The sequence below is a fragment of the Marmota flaviventris genome, chromosome 11, assembly GCF_047511675.1.
Source record: "Marmota flaviventris isolate mMarFla1 chromosome 11, mMarFla1.hap1, whole genome shotgun sequence".
Lineage (NCBI taxonomy): Eukaryota > Metazoa > Chordata > Mammalia > Rodentia > Sciuridae > Marmota > Marmota flaviventris.
Window position 1 is genome coordinate 78,777,367 of NC_092508.1, and position 17,160 is coordinate 78,794,526.

The 17,160-nt window shown below is 34.8% G+C and overlaps 1 protein-coding gene and 1 non-coding gene across 2 annotated transcripts in view; both read left to right on the forward strand.

Annotated features, from left to right (window-relative positions):
• Positions 1-15,444, forward strand: part of Neb (nebulin) — a 200,339-nt gene extending 184,895 nt beyond the window's left edge. Inside the window, exons 137-147 of the mRNA XM_071619399.1 lie at positions 2,996-3,088; positions 5,206-5,298; positions 7,011-7,103; positions 7,405-7,497; positions 7,813-7,905; positions 8,777-8,884; positions 8,989-9,172; positions 9,446-9,538; positions 10,779-10,931; positions 11,189-11,295; positions 15,271-15,444. Of these exons, the coding sequence (XP_071475500.1) occupies positions 2,996-3,088; positions 5,206-5,298; positions 7,011-7,103; positions 7,405-7,497; positions 7,813-7,905; positions 8,777-8,884; positions 8,989-9,172; positions 9,446-9,538; positions 10,779-10,931; positions 11,189-11,295; positions 15,271-15,444 (1,284 nt within the window). The remainder of the gene's footprint in view (positions 1-2,995; positions 3,089-5,205; positions 5,299-7,010; positions 7,104-7,404; positions 7,498-7,812; positions 7,906-8,776; positions 8,885-8,988; positions 9,173-9,445; positions 9,539-10,778; positions 10,932-11,188; positions 11,296-15,270) is intronic.
• Positions 15,445-16,324: 880 nt separating this feature from the next.
• Positions 16,325-16,443, forward strand: LOC114094848 (small nucleolar RNA SNORD22). The gene has a single exon (XR_003583147.1). It is a non-coding gene; the product is annotated as a small nucleolar RNA SNORD22 (small nucleolar RNA).
• The last annotated feature ends 717 nt before the right edge of the window (positions 16,444-17,160 follow it).

Consider the following 17,160-nt stretch of genomic DNA (forward strand, 5'->3'; position numbering starts at 1 on the left):
AAAAACCCACAAAACCCTTAATTCTTATTAAAATATTTTAACACATTACAAATATAAAATTACTAAGTTCATATTATGAAAGGAATGATACCAAATATTACCTCAGTTTTCATCCCAAGTCTAATTTAATATTACTCTAGTTCTGGTGTGAAATTTTAACTGTTTTCTCTAAAACACAGATATTTATCACTTTCCTTAAAAACCCATAATACTCAGTATTTCCTTCCTCCAGTGCTCCTCTAATAACAGTAGGTATTTCTAACTGGTGTGACACAAGTGAAAAGTAAAATCTAACACTACTTCAAAATGCAATGCTAACTAGAATTTTATTTGTATTTATTGTGGTTATTTGATGTATTATTTGTGTTTGCAGCCTTTCTTAAGATTATCATTCTTAAATATTTTCATTCAAAGACAACATATCGTCAACTCACAGTAACTCAGAAATACAAATTTACTTGTCTCATCTATTTTAATATATATGATACAAGATATAAATGAGCTTTACTTTGGAATATATTCAGTATAATGAAAGCTAAGCTAATATTTATTTAGCTTTTAATATTAATTAATGTTTAGTTTCCCCAAGCCTTTTTTTTTTTTTTTTTTTTTTTGGTTTTCTAATTGTTACCAGCAACTCATTAAATGCTTTTTGATGAAGCGTAATCCTTCTGTCTTTGAGGAAGGCATATGCAAGTCAAGCTAGTACTGCCTGCAGCCTAGCAGCTGTGTATGCATCAGTGCCACTCAAAGACAGATATTGTACTGTGTGACTATGTTGCTCTCTTAAAGTTAGGTATATTTTTCTTCATTATTAAAACAAAAAAATTTTTTTGATACTTTTTAAATTCAAGTTTACCTAAAAGATGGGTCCAGGCTGATTTGATTGTTGGTTTTGTGCACACAGATATTGTACAAAGAGAACTTGAGCAAGGGGACTCCCATACCTGTCACTCCTGAGATGGAGCGAGTCAAACGCAATCAAGAAAATTTTAGCTCGGTATTTGGGAGAAAGTTCCTTTAACTCCATATTAAAAAAATAATTTCTATAAAACAAATTTCTCACTACTTGTCCCTTTAACAACAATCTATTTAACAAACTCTCTTTTAAAATCTTACCAACTGAATCCTTCTGTTTTACAGATTTTTTTTTTACTCACCATTTGAGTCTAATGCTGTACACTGTTATTGCTGGGACTTTTGAAGTTGATTTCCAAAAAGAGCACAAACACTCAAGCTCTTATTTACTGGCAACTCTTTGTATCTGACATTTCTGAGTTAGCATTGAAAAAAAAAATTACTGAACTAGAGGCTCTTTGGAAACAGGGGTCACTTTAACATAGATCCTAACCAGATAAACAGTAGCACCAAACTGCTTAATATTGGGACCAAAAGCACTTCTTTAGTTACTTGTTCCAAACAAATCTTTTCATGAATAGAAGTCCAGACCTTCTGATTTAAAAAAAATATGCAAGTCAGATCATACATGTATTTTTTATTTTCTCTTTTACTGTTGTTTCTGAAAAACACTATAATGAAGTGTGATATTTATATATAATGAGCTTAGGTTCACTTATGCCTGAGATGGAGAATCAAATGTCAATAGGAAAATTTACCTAGATTTACTTTTGGAGCTAGGGAGTTAGTCCAACATGTTTTTTTTTTTTTTTTTAAATAATATTATGTGTTGTTGTTTCAAGTTACTTTGGCATTCTTGTTTAAAAAAAAAAAATATATATATATATATATATATATATATATATATATATATATATATATATATATATATTTTAGTTGTAAGTGAACAGAATAACTTTTTAAAATTTTTATGTGGTGAAGAGGATCAAACCCAGTGCCTCACGCGTGCCAGGCGAGAGCACTACCACTGAGTACCAGCCCCAGTCCAACACGTTTTTAATTGTCAGTGTAAATATTTTCTAAGCCAAATGTGGTGGTGCATACTTATAATCCTGCTCCTTGGGAGACTGAGGCAGGAGGAACATAAATTCAAGTCCGGCCTTGTCTACTTAGTGAGACTCTATCTCACAAAGGACTGAGGATGTAGCTCATTGATACAGTGCCCCTGGTTCAATCTCTAGTAAAACAAAAATAAATAAATAAATAAATAAATGTTTTCTAAAAGTTTTTTTTTTTCCCCACATAATTCCATTAGTAATTTTCTTTGGTCCTACTGTCTTTTCTGTCTTGTTATTAATTACTATTCTTTAACAACTTTACAATTTGTTAGATTTTCAATATAAGTTAATGTCCTTTGTAATGTTGTATTTAATTGTTCCCCCACCCCCCCCCACCCCCCGTGGGTTCATCATTATTCCTTTCTTTGAAAGTCTTGTAACAGTTTTCAAAATTATGTTTTAATTATTTATTTCCTTCTATATTAGAGTAAGTATATTATTATTTGTATCTATTTGAAACTAATGTTCCTGGACAATTTTTGAAGTAACCATTTGTATTATTTTTACACAGGTTACATTAGGCAAAATTGTCTAGTGGTGCCTTTTACTTTGGGAAATACTGTATAATAAAACGACATTTACACTTGATCATCTCTACAGCATAAAGAAAGACCAATTTTGCTATATTGCACAAAATTGGTCTGGAGTTTTAAATATCTGTTATCATATAAGACAAACATTCTATGTAGGAAAGTACTTACCAATCTAGCTTGAAAACTATTCTATTGCACGCTGAGCATTTTAGTGCTCTTATAAAATTATTTGTATTTTTTTCCTGAATTTGTAACTTAGGAAATTAGCATTTCCATGTGGGACAGGATAAAAAGATGAGTTATCAAATATACTAGGCACTTCAGCATTTCTCACCCAGATCTGTCCTTGCATAGAGCAGTGGACTTGGTGAATTTATCCTTTCAGTTTGATATCTGTAGTCTCATAGTAGGTTCCCCACAAAATGGATGAAGGGGCTGTTTTGACTGCTCAGTGTTCTTTTCTGGATGCTTTTTTGTGTCATACAGGTGTTATATAAAGAGAACCTCGGAAAAGGGATTCCGATTCCCATCACTCCAGAGATGGAGAGAGTCAAACACAATCAAGAAAACTTTAGTTCGGTATTTAAAATGAAAAAAAAAATCCCTTTAACTATTTTTAAGATGCTTTAAAAAGATTAATGGCTAGATTTCTAAAATCTAATCAACTTATTTCAATAAAAACTTTGACCTGTCTTGTTCCCAACTTAATGCTGCCATTTCCTATAATCAGTTTCCCTACTTTAGTTAAACATTAATATAATAATGTTGACTTAATTTTTAAAAAAGTGTTGAGTATTATATTCCAGCTTTCAAAAATATAACATTCTTAGTATCTAAGCATCCACTTTTATCTTGCTTTGGCAAATCTGATCTGAACCTAAAGCTTAAAATTTATTCTATAAAGATCTGACATTTGGCCTCATTTCCTATTCTAACCTCTGTCTCTACTGGTATTTGTACAGATATTTTGAAATTTCTTTTTTACCAACTTGTCATTGCTCCCTACTTGCCTTAAAAATAATTCTTCCCAAAATGCTCATCCAAACTAAAAATTAAATACTTTGACTTCTTCTGGAAGTCAACAAAAGATTTGTGTGTATGTATCTTCAAACAAACAGTATTTATAAAACCCAGATATCCTTATGTGATTTATTAATAGCATTTCCAAATCAAAAATAACTTCCTTGGTTCTGTTTCTGTCTCCTGTTTTTATCCCCCCACCCCCATAACAAGTTGAGGAAGACTAATTTCTCCTTTCATGGTATTCTTTATTGCTCAGTGCTGTAGCAATTAGTTCAAACAATAAAATAACAAAACTTTCTTTTTGTATTTCTTAGTTGTGCTGCTCTTTTCCTGCATTCCTTTGCCTTAAGGATGTCTTTAGTCTCATACAGGGTGAACCTAAAAGCTTCTGGTGTTTCCTTCCTCTAACTCATTCTCTTCTTCCCTCTCCACCCACTCCCAACTGCTCCAAGAGGGAGGAAGTGATTGTCTTTCTTTGTTCTGGATGCTTTCTTATCATACAGGTCCTATACAAAGAAAACCTGGGGACAGGAATTCCAATCCCCATCACTCCTGAGATGCAGAGAGTCAGACACAATCAAGAAAACCTTAGCTCGGTATTCTAAAAATGGGGGAAAAAAGATGCAATTTAACCTCAGAACTAAACAGATCTTTAATATTTATTCTTTTTTTTTAAGCCTTCTCCCCTTCCTTTGCTCCTAATGTATCTTACTTTGCATAAAGACATACTTTCTCATTTCTATAAATTTTTATTTTTACTTCATCTGATATTTAAACATGTTTTTGAAAAAGAAATAACAAATGTTTTAGTTTGTGTGGATAACAAAACCAAGTTCTAACCATCTCAAATCCCTGTGATTATTTAGGAGACACTATACTTGTAGAAAAGAAAAATTAATATGGATAACTCCAACAGCCTTTCAAGCTTCTGGTGTTTCCTTCCTCTAACTCATTCTCTTCTTCCCTCTCCACCCACTCCCAACTGCTCCAAGAGGGAGGAAGTGATTGTCTTTCTTTGTTCTGGATGCTTTCTTATCATACAGGTCCTATACAAAGAAAACCTGGGGACAGGAATTCCAATCCCCATCACTCCTGAGATGCAGAGAGTCAAACACAATCAAGAAAACCTTAGCTCGGTATTCTAAAAAGGGGGGGAAAAAGATGCAATTTAACCTCAGAACTAAACAGATCTTTAATATTTATTCTTTTTTTTTAAGCCTTCTCCCCTTCCTTTGCTCCTAATGTATCTTACTTTGCATAAAGACATACTTTCTCATTTCTATAAATTTTTATTTTTACTTCATCTGATATTTAAACATGTTTTTGAAAAAGAAATAACAAATGTTTTAGTTTGTGTGGATAACAAAACCAAGTTCTAACCATCTCAAATCCCTGTGATTATTTAGGAGACACTATACTTGTAGAAAAGAAAAAATTATATGGATAACTCCAACAGCCTTTCCCCAGCAGCTGAGGATGAAAATTCCTCAACCCAGTAATGGCTTCCACTAAAATAATATATAGCATATTATCAGCATATAACTCCTGGCTCCTTGGACTATTGTGCCATTTTATAACATGAAAGTTGTCCTCACCTGTGTAAAACATCACAGCAAATGAAATGTTTCTGACAGATTTTTTGTTGTTGTTGTTGATATTTTCTCATTGCACAGGTGCTATACAAAGAAAACATGGGCAAGGGAACTCCTTTACCTGTCACTCCAGAGATGGAGAGAGTCAAACACAATCAAGAAAATATTAGCTCGGTACTCTGCAAAAAAACAAAGAAAAAAAAAAGCCTTCTTTAATGATTTAAAAAACAACTACTTTAATGATTTAAAATAATACATATTAATCCCACTTTTTAAAGACAACTTATATTTTGTGAATTTCTTGACTACATTTATCCTTCTTTCCTATGCGGTATTCCCAGTCTTAACCCTATAACAACAAAATTGCTTTAATCCATAATTTCAAGTTCTGATATCAAGAAGTCATATATTTTCCTACAAAAGAATCTTTTGCTTATCTCTCCCAGACTTACTCTTATACCCAAGGTCTCTTTGTTTTACACATGAAATTTGGAGTGGGCTGTGCAGTAGGTATAATGGGGCTCTTTTTGAATACTGGAATCATGATTTCATTGTGTTTTTGAGTTGATGACTTTAGGTTCTAATTTGCCCTGTCAGATTTGGGGTTTTATTTTGCAGTGCTAGGGACCAAACCCAGGGCCTAGAGAATGCTACACATGTCCTTAAATACTGAGCTACATTCCCAGCCCTGTCAGATTTGGACAAAGAGACCTTGGGGAAAATAACTTCTAATCTTTTCCTTCAAGGATAATGATGCAAATTATAATCCAGTAACAGTTTTGGCAATTGTCAATTCACTTGAGTCACCAGAAATAATATTTGTTTTACTCATCTTAATTGTTGTTCTTTGTATTTATCATGGTCTTTTAATGCTAACTTTAGTAAATCACTATGCTCTGTGATCTTACATGTATCTATAAATTTTCTGGGGGAGTTGGGTTTGTGTGTGGGCTTTAGCTTTCAGTAGTGAACAACCTTATGTTGCTCAGCATTTATACTGTTTACAGTTTTCTCGAAACTTTAAACCCAGTACTTCCCAGTAGTTCTGAAACATTAGCATGCATCAGAATCATGCAGAGGGTTTATTAACCCAGATCTCTGGATCCTGCCCCAACAATTTCTCCTCTGTAGGTCTAGCATGGAGCTAGAGAATTTGTAATTCTAATAATTTCTTAGGTGGTATTGACCTGACTATCCAGGGACTCCTCTCTCAATACCACTACTGGAATAGAATTCTTCCAACCCTCCTGGGTTCTCTAGAATGACACTAGGGTGAGACATTGAGGTTAAGAATTTATAATACATTGTATTGCTTCCTATTGATTTACAACATTAACTACCTAAAACACTGCTACTTTTTGATCAGTGTGAAATACTAAGAAAATGCAGGAGGTAAAGACAAAAGATAGAGATGAAAAAGGAACAGGAGAAATCCTTTCTGCCTTGTCTGAGGGCCTACAATTTTATTCATATGTTTATGAGAGTTAAGTGCTGGAAAAAGGTCCAGTAACCAACTGCTGGAGCAGCTTCAACCTCAGTATGATTCAAACCCAAGTCTGTAATTCCCCCTTAGAAGATCTGTCAGGAGCTTGACATTCTTGTACTAGTAGTAAAATGATGATGGTCCTGCCTCCTTCCTGGGAACACTGCAGTTCTCTCTTGTAATATGAATATATTACAAAAAATATTTCAGGGCAGGATTCTACCCTGGAAACATGTATCTTCCTGTAACTACACTCATCTTCCTTTGGAAACATAATGATTGCCATCTAACCTTATTGACTAAATGATTTAGTGTCCTGGGCCTCATGTTATCTATTCCATTTCTTATTTTGGTAACTGTAATTCTTTTCTTTTTCCTTTTTGGATCTGTTGGACTCACGTAGGTTTTGTACAAAGAAAATGTGGGGAAAGCCACCCCAACCCCTGTCACTCCAGAGATGCAGAGAGTCAAACGCAATCAAGAAAACATTAGCTCGGTATTGTCTTGAGAAATGAAAATGCTTTTGATTTTACAACATAACCTCTGCAGTTTGGCCTGCTCCTAACCTCATCCAAGGTTAAAAATAAACAAAATGAAAATTACATTTGAATACCCTCTAAATATTATCCCACATTTAGAGTTGCCATTAACTTTCTTAAGCTTTCTACTTGAGAGCTGTTCTGATAGTAATAGAATATATAGATTATACTTAACATTTTCCTTCCCCCCAATTGTATTATATTTCAGAGTAAATGTTGCCTCTTAGTGACTTTTGGGTACAACTTTGTATCTCACAGGTATTATACAAAGAGAGCATGGGGAAGGCAACCCCCACACCCTTTACTCCTGAGATGGAAAGAGTCAAACGCAATCAAGAAAACTTTAGCTCGGTATTTCAGAGAGGAAATATAAATCATTAAAACTTTTAACAAGCCTGGCCATCATGGTTATACCACTAATTTATTCACAGTGTTTCCAAAATTCTGTATATATATTAAATTCTTTCTTGTCAACTTAAAAACAACAAATCAATCCCACTAGCTCACACTGATTCTTTTGCTTTCTCCCATAACATTTTAATGGCTTTTTCTTCTTGAGGTGTTTCTTATAGAGTGTGATATAATTGAGCCATAACAACAGCTAAATGATTTTTCAGAACTGTTTTTCTGTTTTCTGATGTCTGGATGCTCTCTTGGCTCCCTTAGGTATTGTACAAAGAGAATATGAGAAAAGCAACACCGACACCTGTTACTCCAGAGATGGAGAGAGCTAAGCGCAACCAAGAAAACATTAGCTCGGTATTTTCTAGGATTAAAAAGAAGTAGTGCAACAACTTGGAAAATAACATTTTAACATCATGAAAACGTGTCTTTCTCATTCAACTGAAAAATACACTAAAATTTAAAAGGAGAAATGCAACATGTTGAAAATAACGTTTTAACACCATAAAAATGTGCACTTTCATCAACTGAAAACTAAAATTAACACAACCGTGCTTTTCAATTCCAAATGATCATACTAAAAATAATTGTCAGTGTTTTTCCTCTTCTTTACTCTGAGGTAGTTTTTCATAACCAACTATAACAAATTGACTCCCTAACATCCTCAATCTTAGGTTCTACATTATGTTTAAGGTACCTTATTAAATAGTGAATACTCAGAAATAGATGCCTTCATTGGCTTTGATATTTGGGGGTTTTAGTGTCTGGAGTACTCTGATTTCTTTATTAGCACCTTGGTTTATGCAATCTGGATATTACCTGAGATAAATGATTACTGTTCTAAAGGATAGTTTTTGCGAATTCTCATATCAGATTTAGTGACAAATATCATCAATATGCTGGTGCTAGTGCTATAAATCCAAGAAGTGCTAGCAAATCCAAGAGGCCACTTTCTTCCACTTTTTTCAAAATTATACAATACCCCTTTTTCCTTTGAAAATGGATACTTCATTTTCAAAGTCAAAACAAGTCCTTTCTCTCCTGATGTGAGCCCTACTCCTCTTTGTGCTAACTAGATCCACTGTTAGTCATGTGTCTCACTGGGTTCAATCAATTGACTCAAGTTTCCCTCATCAGCTTCTTTCATCTCCATCTGTTGGAAAGGCTTAAGGCTTCAGAATGAAGACAATACCATGAGTTATACTCATTCATGGTTTCTCCTCCCTAGGTTCTTTATTCTGATAGCTTCCGGAAACAAATACAAGGCAAAGCTGCCTATGTGTTGGATACCCCAGAGATGAGACGGGTAAGGGAAACTCAACGGCATATCTCAACGGTGAGTCAAGAATTCTTTAGGGTTGGTTGGACAACCTGTTGGAACATGCAAAAAGAAAAAATGGTCATACCATCATATTTTCATAAAGCAAATTTACATTTTAGGTGAAATATCATGAAGACTTTGAGAAACACAAGGGTTGCTTCACGCCAGTGGTGACCGATCCTATCACTGAACGAGTAAAAAAGAACACACAAGACTTCAGTGACATTAACTACCGAGGTATTCAAAGAAAAGTTGTAGAAATGGAACAAAAACGCAATGATCAGGATCAGGAGACTATTACAGGTAACAGAACAAAAGTGACATTAGCTACACTAAGGCAAAATACAAAGGACCTCAATCTTTTTCATTAATTATGAAAGAAAGCCCCTATTATCTCAGTTTGCAAAGATGAAGTCTTCTTGTACCTTATCTTTGTTCTCTTCTTAGGAGAGGAACCAGAGGTAAGCTGATTAAAAGTGATTCATTCTGCCTGTGGTTGTTTAAATTCATGCTTTGGGTTTCAAGTTATTGAAAAAATACAAGAACAACTGTTCTGATTGTTGGTTTTCTTTTCAGGTCTACGTGTCTGGCGTACTAATCCTGGTTCAGTTTTTGACTACGATCCTGCGGAGGACAACATTCAGTCCCGTAGCTTACATATGATTAATGGTATGTTAGCCCACAAGAGGCTTACAACATAAATGTCCCCATATAATGGGCTAGAGTCAGTCACTTTTAGGTTCTTAGGTTCTTTCCATCCAGGGTTTCATTTTCTGAGGTGACCATTGACTAACAGGCCAAACTAGTTCAAGTTAGAAAAAGACTTTGTTTCACTGCCTGAGTTCATGTCTCCTTCAGTCCCTGTTATTAATTTTTCCTAAAGAAAATAAGTATTAAATCTTTGTATTACAGAAATGATGACAACAGATATATAGGCAAAGGAAAGAGAATAGTTCTGACTTAGGAGTTTTCTGAGCTTTTTTGTATCAAGGAAGATTATTCATTAGTGAAATACCAGCATATCTTTATGCTTTCTGTTAAACAGTAGAATAATATGTAGTCCTTTTCTTCAAAGGACTTATACTCTGGTTTACGGATGAAAACAGACAAGTAAATCCTGGTTATACCCTGACACATACATTTTTAAAGATCTGCCCAGAGTTTCATTGGAACAGAGAGAGAGCACCTACATCAGTTGGAAGTTAGGAAGAACTTTCTGGGGAAGATGAATTTAAATGTGATTACTAGCTATTTGTTTTGATGAGCCAGGAAAATGGGCAAGATGGTGGGAAGCAGTAGTAGTTAGGATAGTTTCTTGGGTTGGAATCCTGGCTATTCCCAGGGTATGATGGCGAGCACCTCTAATCCAACTAGGAAGCTAAGACAGGAGTATCTAAAATTCAAGGACAGTCTGAGCAACTTAATGAGACCTGTCTCAAAATAAATATAAAATAGGGACTGGGATTATGGCTCAGTGGCAGAGCACTTGCCTAGCATGTGTGAGGCCCTGGGTCCTCAGCACCACATATGAATAAACAAAGTTAAAAATCCATTGGTAACTAAAAAATATTTTTTAAAAAATAAAATTAAATAAAAAGGGCTGGGGAAGGTTCAATGGTAGAGTGACTCTGGGTTCAAACCCCAGTACAAGGACTGGTAGGAGAGGGAGACAGAAAATCATGGCTGTACCACTTCACAGTTATATGACCTGTGGCCATTTATTAGGCTCTCACTTATAAAATAATGACAACTACACATCAGACGAGCTGTGAGGGTTTAATCCACAGAAAACTACTTAAAACTATGCCTGGCAAAAAAAATAATCACAACTGAGACTCAATTACTATTAGGCATTACAACCACAGAAATTTCACCTCTGCTATCTCTCTCCCAATCACTTCTTTCCCAGTCCAAGCTCAGCGCCGGAGCCGGGAACAGTCAAGGTCTGCCAGTGCAATGAGTATCAGCGGGGGTGAGGAAAAGTCTGAGCACTCAGAAGCTGCCGACCACCATCTTTCCACCTACAGTGATGGAGGTGCCTTCTTCTCTGCAGCCTCAACAGGTACAGATGGGATGGTGCCGACTTTACTGGAAAGCGACTGATTGTCTTAACAAACAAAAACTTATTCTAATGACAAAAGACGAATTGTGGGTCATTGTATGAACTTACATGTTTCATTTCCATCCGTTTTATTAGATCCTGCCTTCTTAGAAATCATTAAATTGGGGAAAAAGGAAATAAATACTGCTTGGCTACTAAGCATAGATTAAATGTATAGTGACATTCTCTTTTTAAAACTACTGTTTCCTTCTTTACAGCTTACAAACATGTGAAAACCACAGAGCTCCCACAACAACGATCATCGTCAGTTGCTACTCAACAGACAACATTGTCTTCTATACCATCTCATCCATCTACTGCTGGAGTAAGTAAATGAAGAACTTACTCAAATCACTCTTGTTTTTTGATATGTGAAAAAAAGTCATAGGTATTATATTCTTTTTAAAAGAAAGCTTCTATTTTATATAATGCCCTTTTACTTCACATCTCATGTTAATGGTCAATATCAGAAGACCTTTATTACTACCCAAACCCAAATTAATGAAAGGCATCACTCAATGATTTTTAAGAAATCATGCAAAGTATTAGCTTTGGCTCTTTGGTTTTGTGCACAATCTTAAACTGAACCTTTTACTTACTGCCTAGAATCATTCTTCAAGAATGTATATGCATATGTGCATACATGTATTCATGTCATAGCGTATATCTCCCCTACTAACATATAATGAAAATGTATGCTAAATCATGTTCACAGTTCACCTGACTGCTTTACAACTCTTATTTTAAAACCCTGGACCACCTCTTTTATAATGTCACAAAAACACACTACTTAGGACTGAATATGAAGACAAGTATCTTCACTGAAGGACATAAAAAAAAAAGACCTAAATATGTGTTGAGACCCATTGTATTTCTGAAAGGGAATACTGTAAGTTTATCATTTTTTTGTGAAATAAATCAATAAGTTCCAGACAGTTCCAATCAACTTACCAACAAGATTTTTTTAAAACTTGTGCTCTAATCCTAAAATTTATTTGGAAGAGTAAAAATACAGTAATCAACCAAATATAGATTTGGGATGGTAAAAGATATAAAAACAGTTGGAAGTCCAGAAACAGACTCTAAAAGAATTACAAATCAACAGGAAGGGGACGTATTCATTACTTAACTATATGATCTTCAGAAAACTGGTTATTTAGCAAGAAAATTTAAAATAAGAAGATATTCATCTTGCTGGGCATGGTGGTGCACACCTGTAATCTCAGCAGCTGGAGAGGCTGAGACAGAAGAATCACGAGTTGAAAGCAAGCCTCAGCACTGGAGAGGCACTTAGCAATTCGGTGAGACCCTGTCTCTAAATAAAATACAAAATAAGGCTGGAGAGTGGCTCAGTGGTTGAGTGCCCCTGAATTCACTCCCTAGTACCCCACCCCGCCAAAAAAAAAAAGGATTAGATACTCATCTCAAATGATATTTATTTGGAAGCTATGCCAAGTAAATGTAAAAAAAAAAAATGATCTAAATGTAAAAAAACAAAATTGTAAAAATACTCCAGAAAAATTAATTACTTTTATAACATTTGGGGTGGGGAAAACCTTCCTAAGCAAGATCCAAAACCTGGAAGTATAAAGGGAAAAAAAAAAAAAAAACAATGGATTTCACCATAAAATTTTAAATGTTTCTATAGCAAAAAGAAACATGTTGAACTGGGAGAAAAGACTTAAGAGTATAGATTACAAAAATATTAATGTTTAAAAAGTATAAAATTCGATGACAAATTATTTCCCTAACCCCCAAAAGAAGGACCTGAAAGGGTGTGAATAGACAATTTGACGTAAGAAATGAAAATGGCCACCAAAAAAAAAAAATTTCACCATGACTAATAACCAGAACATGCAAATGAAGTGAAGTATCATACTTGACCATTAGAGCAAAAGCTCTTAAAAATAAATATGTACATCATTTGACCTAGGCTAACACTTACCTTTAAAAGCTGTTTCTTCCCAGCACATGAGGCGATAGGTTCAATTCCCAGCACAAACAAATAACTTTCTTCAGAAATTATTTGCCCAAAGACAACTAGGATGCTCATTATAGTGTTTTAAAAAAATGGATATGGCTAAATAACTTGTGGTATTACTAAAATGTGAAATTCTCTGTGTCAATCAAAAAGAATGAGAGTTATAAATGAAAAGATTTCCAAGCTATATTAAATGAGGAGAGTATGAGTATTATAGTGTTTTTCCACTTACATTGGGGAAAATGCAAGAAAAAAATTGGGGGGGCTGCTCTTAGAAAGAAACTGGGTATTTTACTTATATTTCAAAAAAAAATTACTTTTTTTCTTTTTGTTGTTTATATTCTGGTTGGATATCTTTTAGAAAACTTTACTACTGATATGCTACCAAATTTCCAAATTGAGAGTTGACCTGTGTCAACCTAAGTAAGAATTAGATTCTCCAAAGCATAAAGACATTTTTTGGGGGGGTACTGGGGATTGAACTCAGGGATAATCGACCACTGAGCCACATCCCTAGCTCTATTTTAGAGATAGGGTCTCACTGAGTTGCTTAGTGCTTTGCAGTAGCTGAGACTGACTTTAAAATTGTGATTCTCCTGTCTCAGCCTCCCAAGCCACTTGGAAGACATTTATTTGGGAACAATAGAGCATTGCAATAATACATATGCTATAGTAAACTATGGGTATATTCAGAGAGGATGAGGAAAGCAAGGGGAAATTTTCAAAAGCAAATGAGGATTACAGAAAATATTTTAAAACAATAATCCTTTGCTACAAGGATTAACAAGGGTAGAGACATTTTACATTCCCACGAGTTAATGAAACTGAATAGACTGTTACTGAGCAGATGACCTTGGAGTATTTGCTGTATAAAATTGCAGTGGCCTATGATCCAGGCTGTGGTTCTGGAGCATTCTTTTGTGATAATTACACAAAATTATCAGACAATCGCGCATTAAGATTCCTTCATAATCTTCTGGCTTTCTTTTTTTTGGTTAAGGCTTGACAAAAACGACTGTATTTTAATTCTGACAACTTTCACATAAGCAATATTGCTATGGCATTTCAAGTTTTTTTCTGAAACATAGCCTAACTCCTCAAAAGGCAGACAAAGGCTGGGTGTAGTGGCACATACCCATAATCCCAGTCACTCAGAATGCTGAAGCAGAAGATTGCAAATTCCAGGTCAGCCTGTGCAATTTAGTAAGGCCCTACCTCAAAAATAAGAGTGGGGGTTGTGGCTGGGGATATAGCTCAGTTCTTGCCTAGCATGTGCAAGAGCCCTGGGTTCAATCCCCAGGAATGCACGCACACAAAAAAGCCAGTTACATATAAAATAAGCATATTCTCTTTTCTCTATGGGCATACAGTTTTATGGATATATAATGAACACAGAATGAAGTTCATAATTTGAAGTATATAATTCGCTGACATTCATATTTAATTTATGAAGTTGTTCTATTAGCTTAATTTTAGAATATTTCATCAACATTACAAGGAAAAGCAACTTATTCCCATCAGCATTCACTCCCCATTCCCAGTCTCCCTTCTAATTCTAGTCATCTACTACTAATCTACTTTGTCTATTTGGGACATTTCATACAAAATCATGGGATATGTAGATTTAGTACATAGCTGCTTCTTAATGCTTTGAGGTCCATCATATTGCATCATATATAATACTTCATTCCACTGTATGGATATATCTCATTTTGATTATTCATTTATCAGTTGGTGGGCATTCGGGTTGTTGTCTCTTTGGGGCTATTAGGAATAATATTGCTATGAACATGGTCCTACAAGTTACCACACAAAGTTTTCATTCCTCTTGGTTATATAGGAGTAGATTTGCTGGGTCACATGATAACTGCCAAACCATTTTCCAAAATGGCCACACCATTTTACATCCCCACCAGGAGTTAATGAGGGTTCAAAATTTCTATCCCATTTCTTTAAAACCTATTGTTTTGTTGATGATTATCACCATTCTGTGTGAAGTGTATTTTGTAGTTTTGATATGCATTTCCCTGATGACACTGAACATCTTTTCATGTGCTTATTGGCTATCTGTATATCTGATAGGAGAAATGTCTATTATACACATCATGTTGAGTTGTATGAGTTCTTTATACATTCCAGATGTTAATCCCTTATCAGATAAATGATTCACAACTATTTTATTTCTTGAGTCACTACTTTCTTGGTGATAGTTGCACATTTTTTTTAGAAATTCAAATTTGTGAAATAAGTCAGATTTTAAAATTAGATATTGGTTATTACAAATCCCATAGAATTTTCCATTTCTATCCCCATAAATAGAAAATCTTCCGTGCCATGTACGACTATATGGCTGCAGATGCAGATGAGGTGTCCTTCAAAGATGGAGATGCTATTGTAAATGTTCAAGCTATTGATGAAGGATGGATGTATGGCACTGTACAAAGAACTGGAAGAACCGGCATGCTCCCAGCCAACTACGTCGAAGCTATTTAGGCACTTCAAAAACTCACATCTGTAAGACCTACAACTCCTGCAGTGTTCCAGTTTAGACTCAACACTATTGCTTCTCAAGTTGATGTTTTTTTGCCAATGTCATTTATGGCAGTAACATTTCAATATAATTTATTTCTATATGAACTCCAGTAATTCTCCATTAAACCAAATATTCATGTTAATCTGTCCAGTTTTTAAACTAGACTTACATTTTCATTATTTTCTGGACCTGCACATAAAACTTCAGACAACATTAAGTCTGTTAAGTTCTTTATATTAAACACTGCCATTATCAAATTTCCTTTGGGATTTAAAATCAGTTGAATTTCAGAATAGACATTTTAAAAACTCCTGCTGTGTTATGTTATTACTGTGTCAACCCAGAGTCTTTCCCAATTATAAAAAAAAAAGCGAACATTATTTCTTAAAAAGAGGCATTCTGGTGCTGGGGTAACTCAGTAGGAGAGCAATTGCCTAGCACATGGGAGGTGCTGGGTTTCATCCTCAGCACCACATAAAAATAAATAAAAGTATTGTGTCCAACTACAAGTTTTTTTTTTTTTTTTTTAAAAAGGCATTCTGAACATGACAAATACACTAAAGGAAAAATGGCAGATATTCATATTTCCCTTCCTTGCTTTTAAATGCTAATGCTTGTGTTCCTAATCCATTTCTAAAATTATAAACCTGGTAGTGAATATAAACTGGTGATAAACTGATAACTAATAAAATTGTTTTCTGCAACAAACTCTGCTGATGGAATAAACTTTATTTTTAATGGTTTCAATGTACTATTAAAATACATAAGAGTAGACATTCTCAATACTGTACATAATGTGTTCAGCAAACTTCCCTGAAGAAATAGATATAGCTATAGGATTCCCAATGAAGAAACATTCACGTCTTACTTCCTGTCTGGTTCCAGAATTGGTAAAGGTGAATCCACTAGGGCTGGCTGTGAGAGAAGAGCAAAATTTATTCCAGAAAGAACTAAGGAATCATCAGTATTTCTGTACATGGAAAAGGGAAGAATTATCCCTTGTTTGAAACATAGGTTGCTAATTTTTTTCTAGGTCTGAGAAAGAACAAGGTGTACTTAAATGAGGTCCAAGTCTTGGAGGACATCAGGGACTTTTCAGGTCCTTTCTTGTACAATCTAGCTATTCAAGTTAGCAAGTGATCATTTTCACCTTCCCAATAAAGCTCTTTTTCTTAAAGAAAAATCTGTGCAAGCCAATCCTAACCTTAGGAGATCCCATCTGTATCTACTGGGTCAACAGCATAGGACAAAGGGTGGAAAGATGAACCAACAATGGCCTAATGCTTTGATGAATGAAAGTTGGTGTCCTCACAGAATTTATAACCCTAACAAAACAGACCTATTAGCTTTCCACTACTGTAACAAAATTCCTGAGGTAATCAACCTTAAAAAAAAAAAAAAAGCAAAGGCTTATTTTAGCTCACAGTTTTGGAGGTTTCAATCCATGGCTAGTTGGTCCTATCATCTTTCAGCCCATGGCAAGAGAGTATATCCAGTATATGGTAACGGGAATGACTGGGAGTGGAAGTCTGTTCATATCGTAGCTGGGAATAAAAGAAAGGAAGAGACCAGGGTACCACAATCCCAATTGAGGGAACACCCCCAAAGGACTATCCTTCCTAAAAAGCTAAAGATCTGTCCTTGTATCTAGGACCTACTCCTACATGTTCCACCAC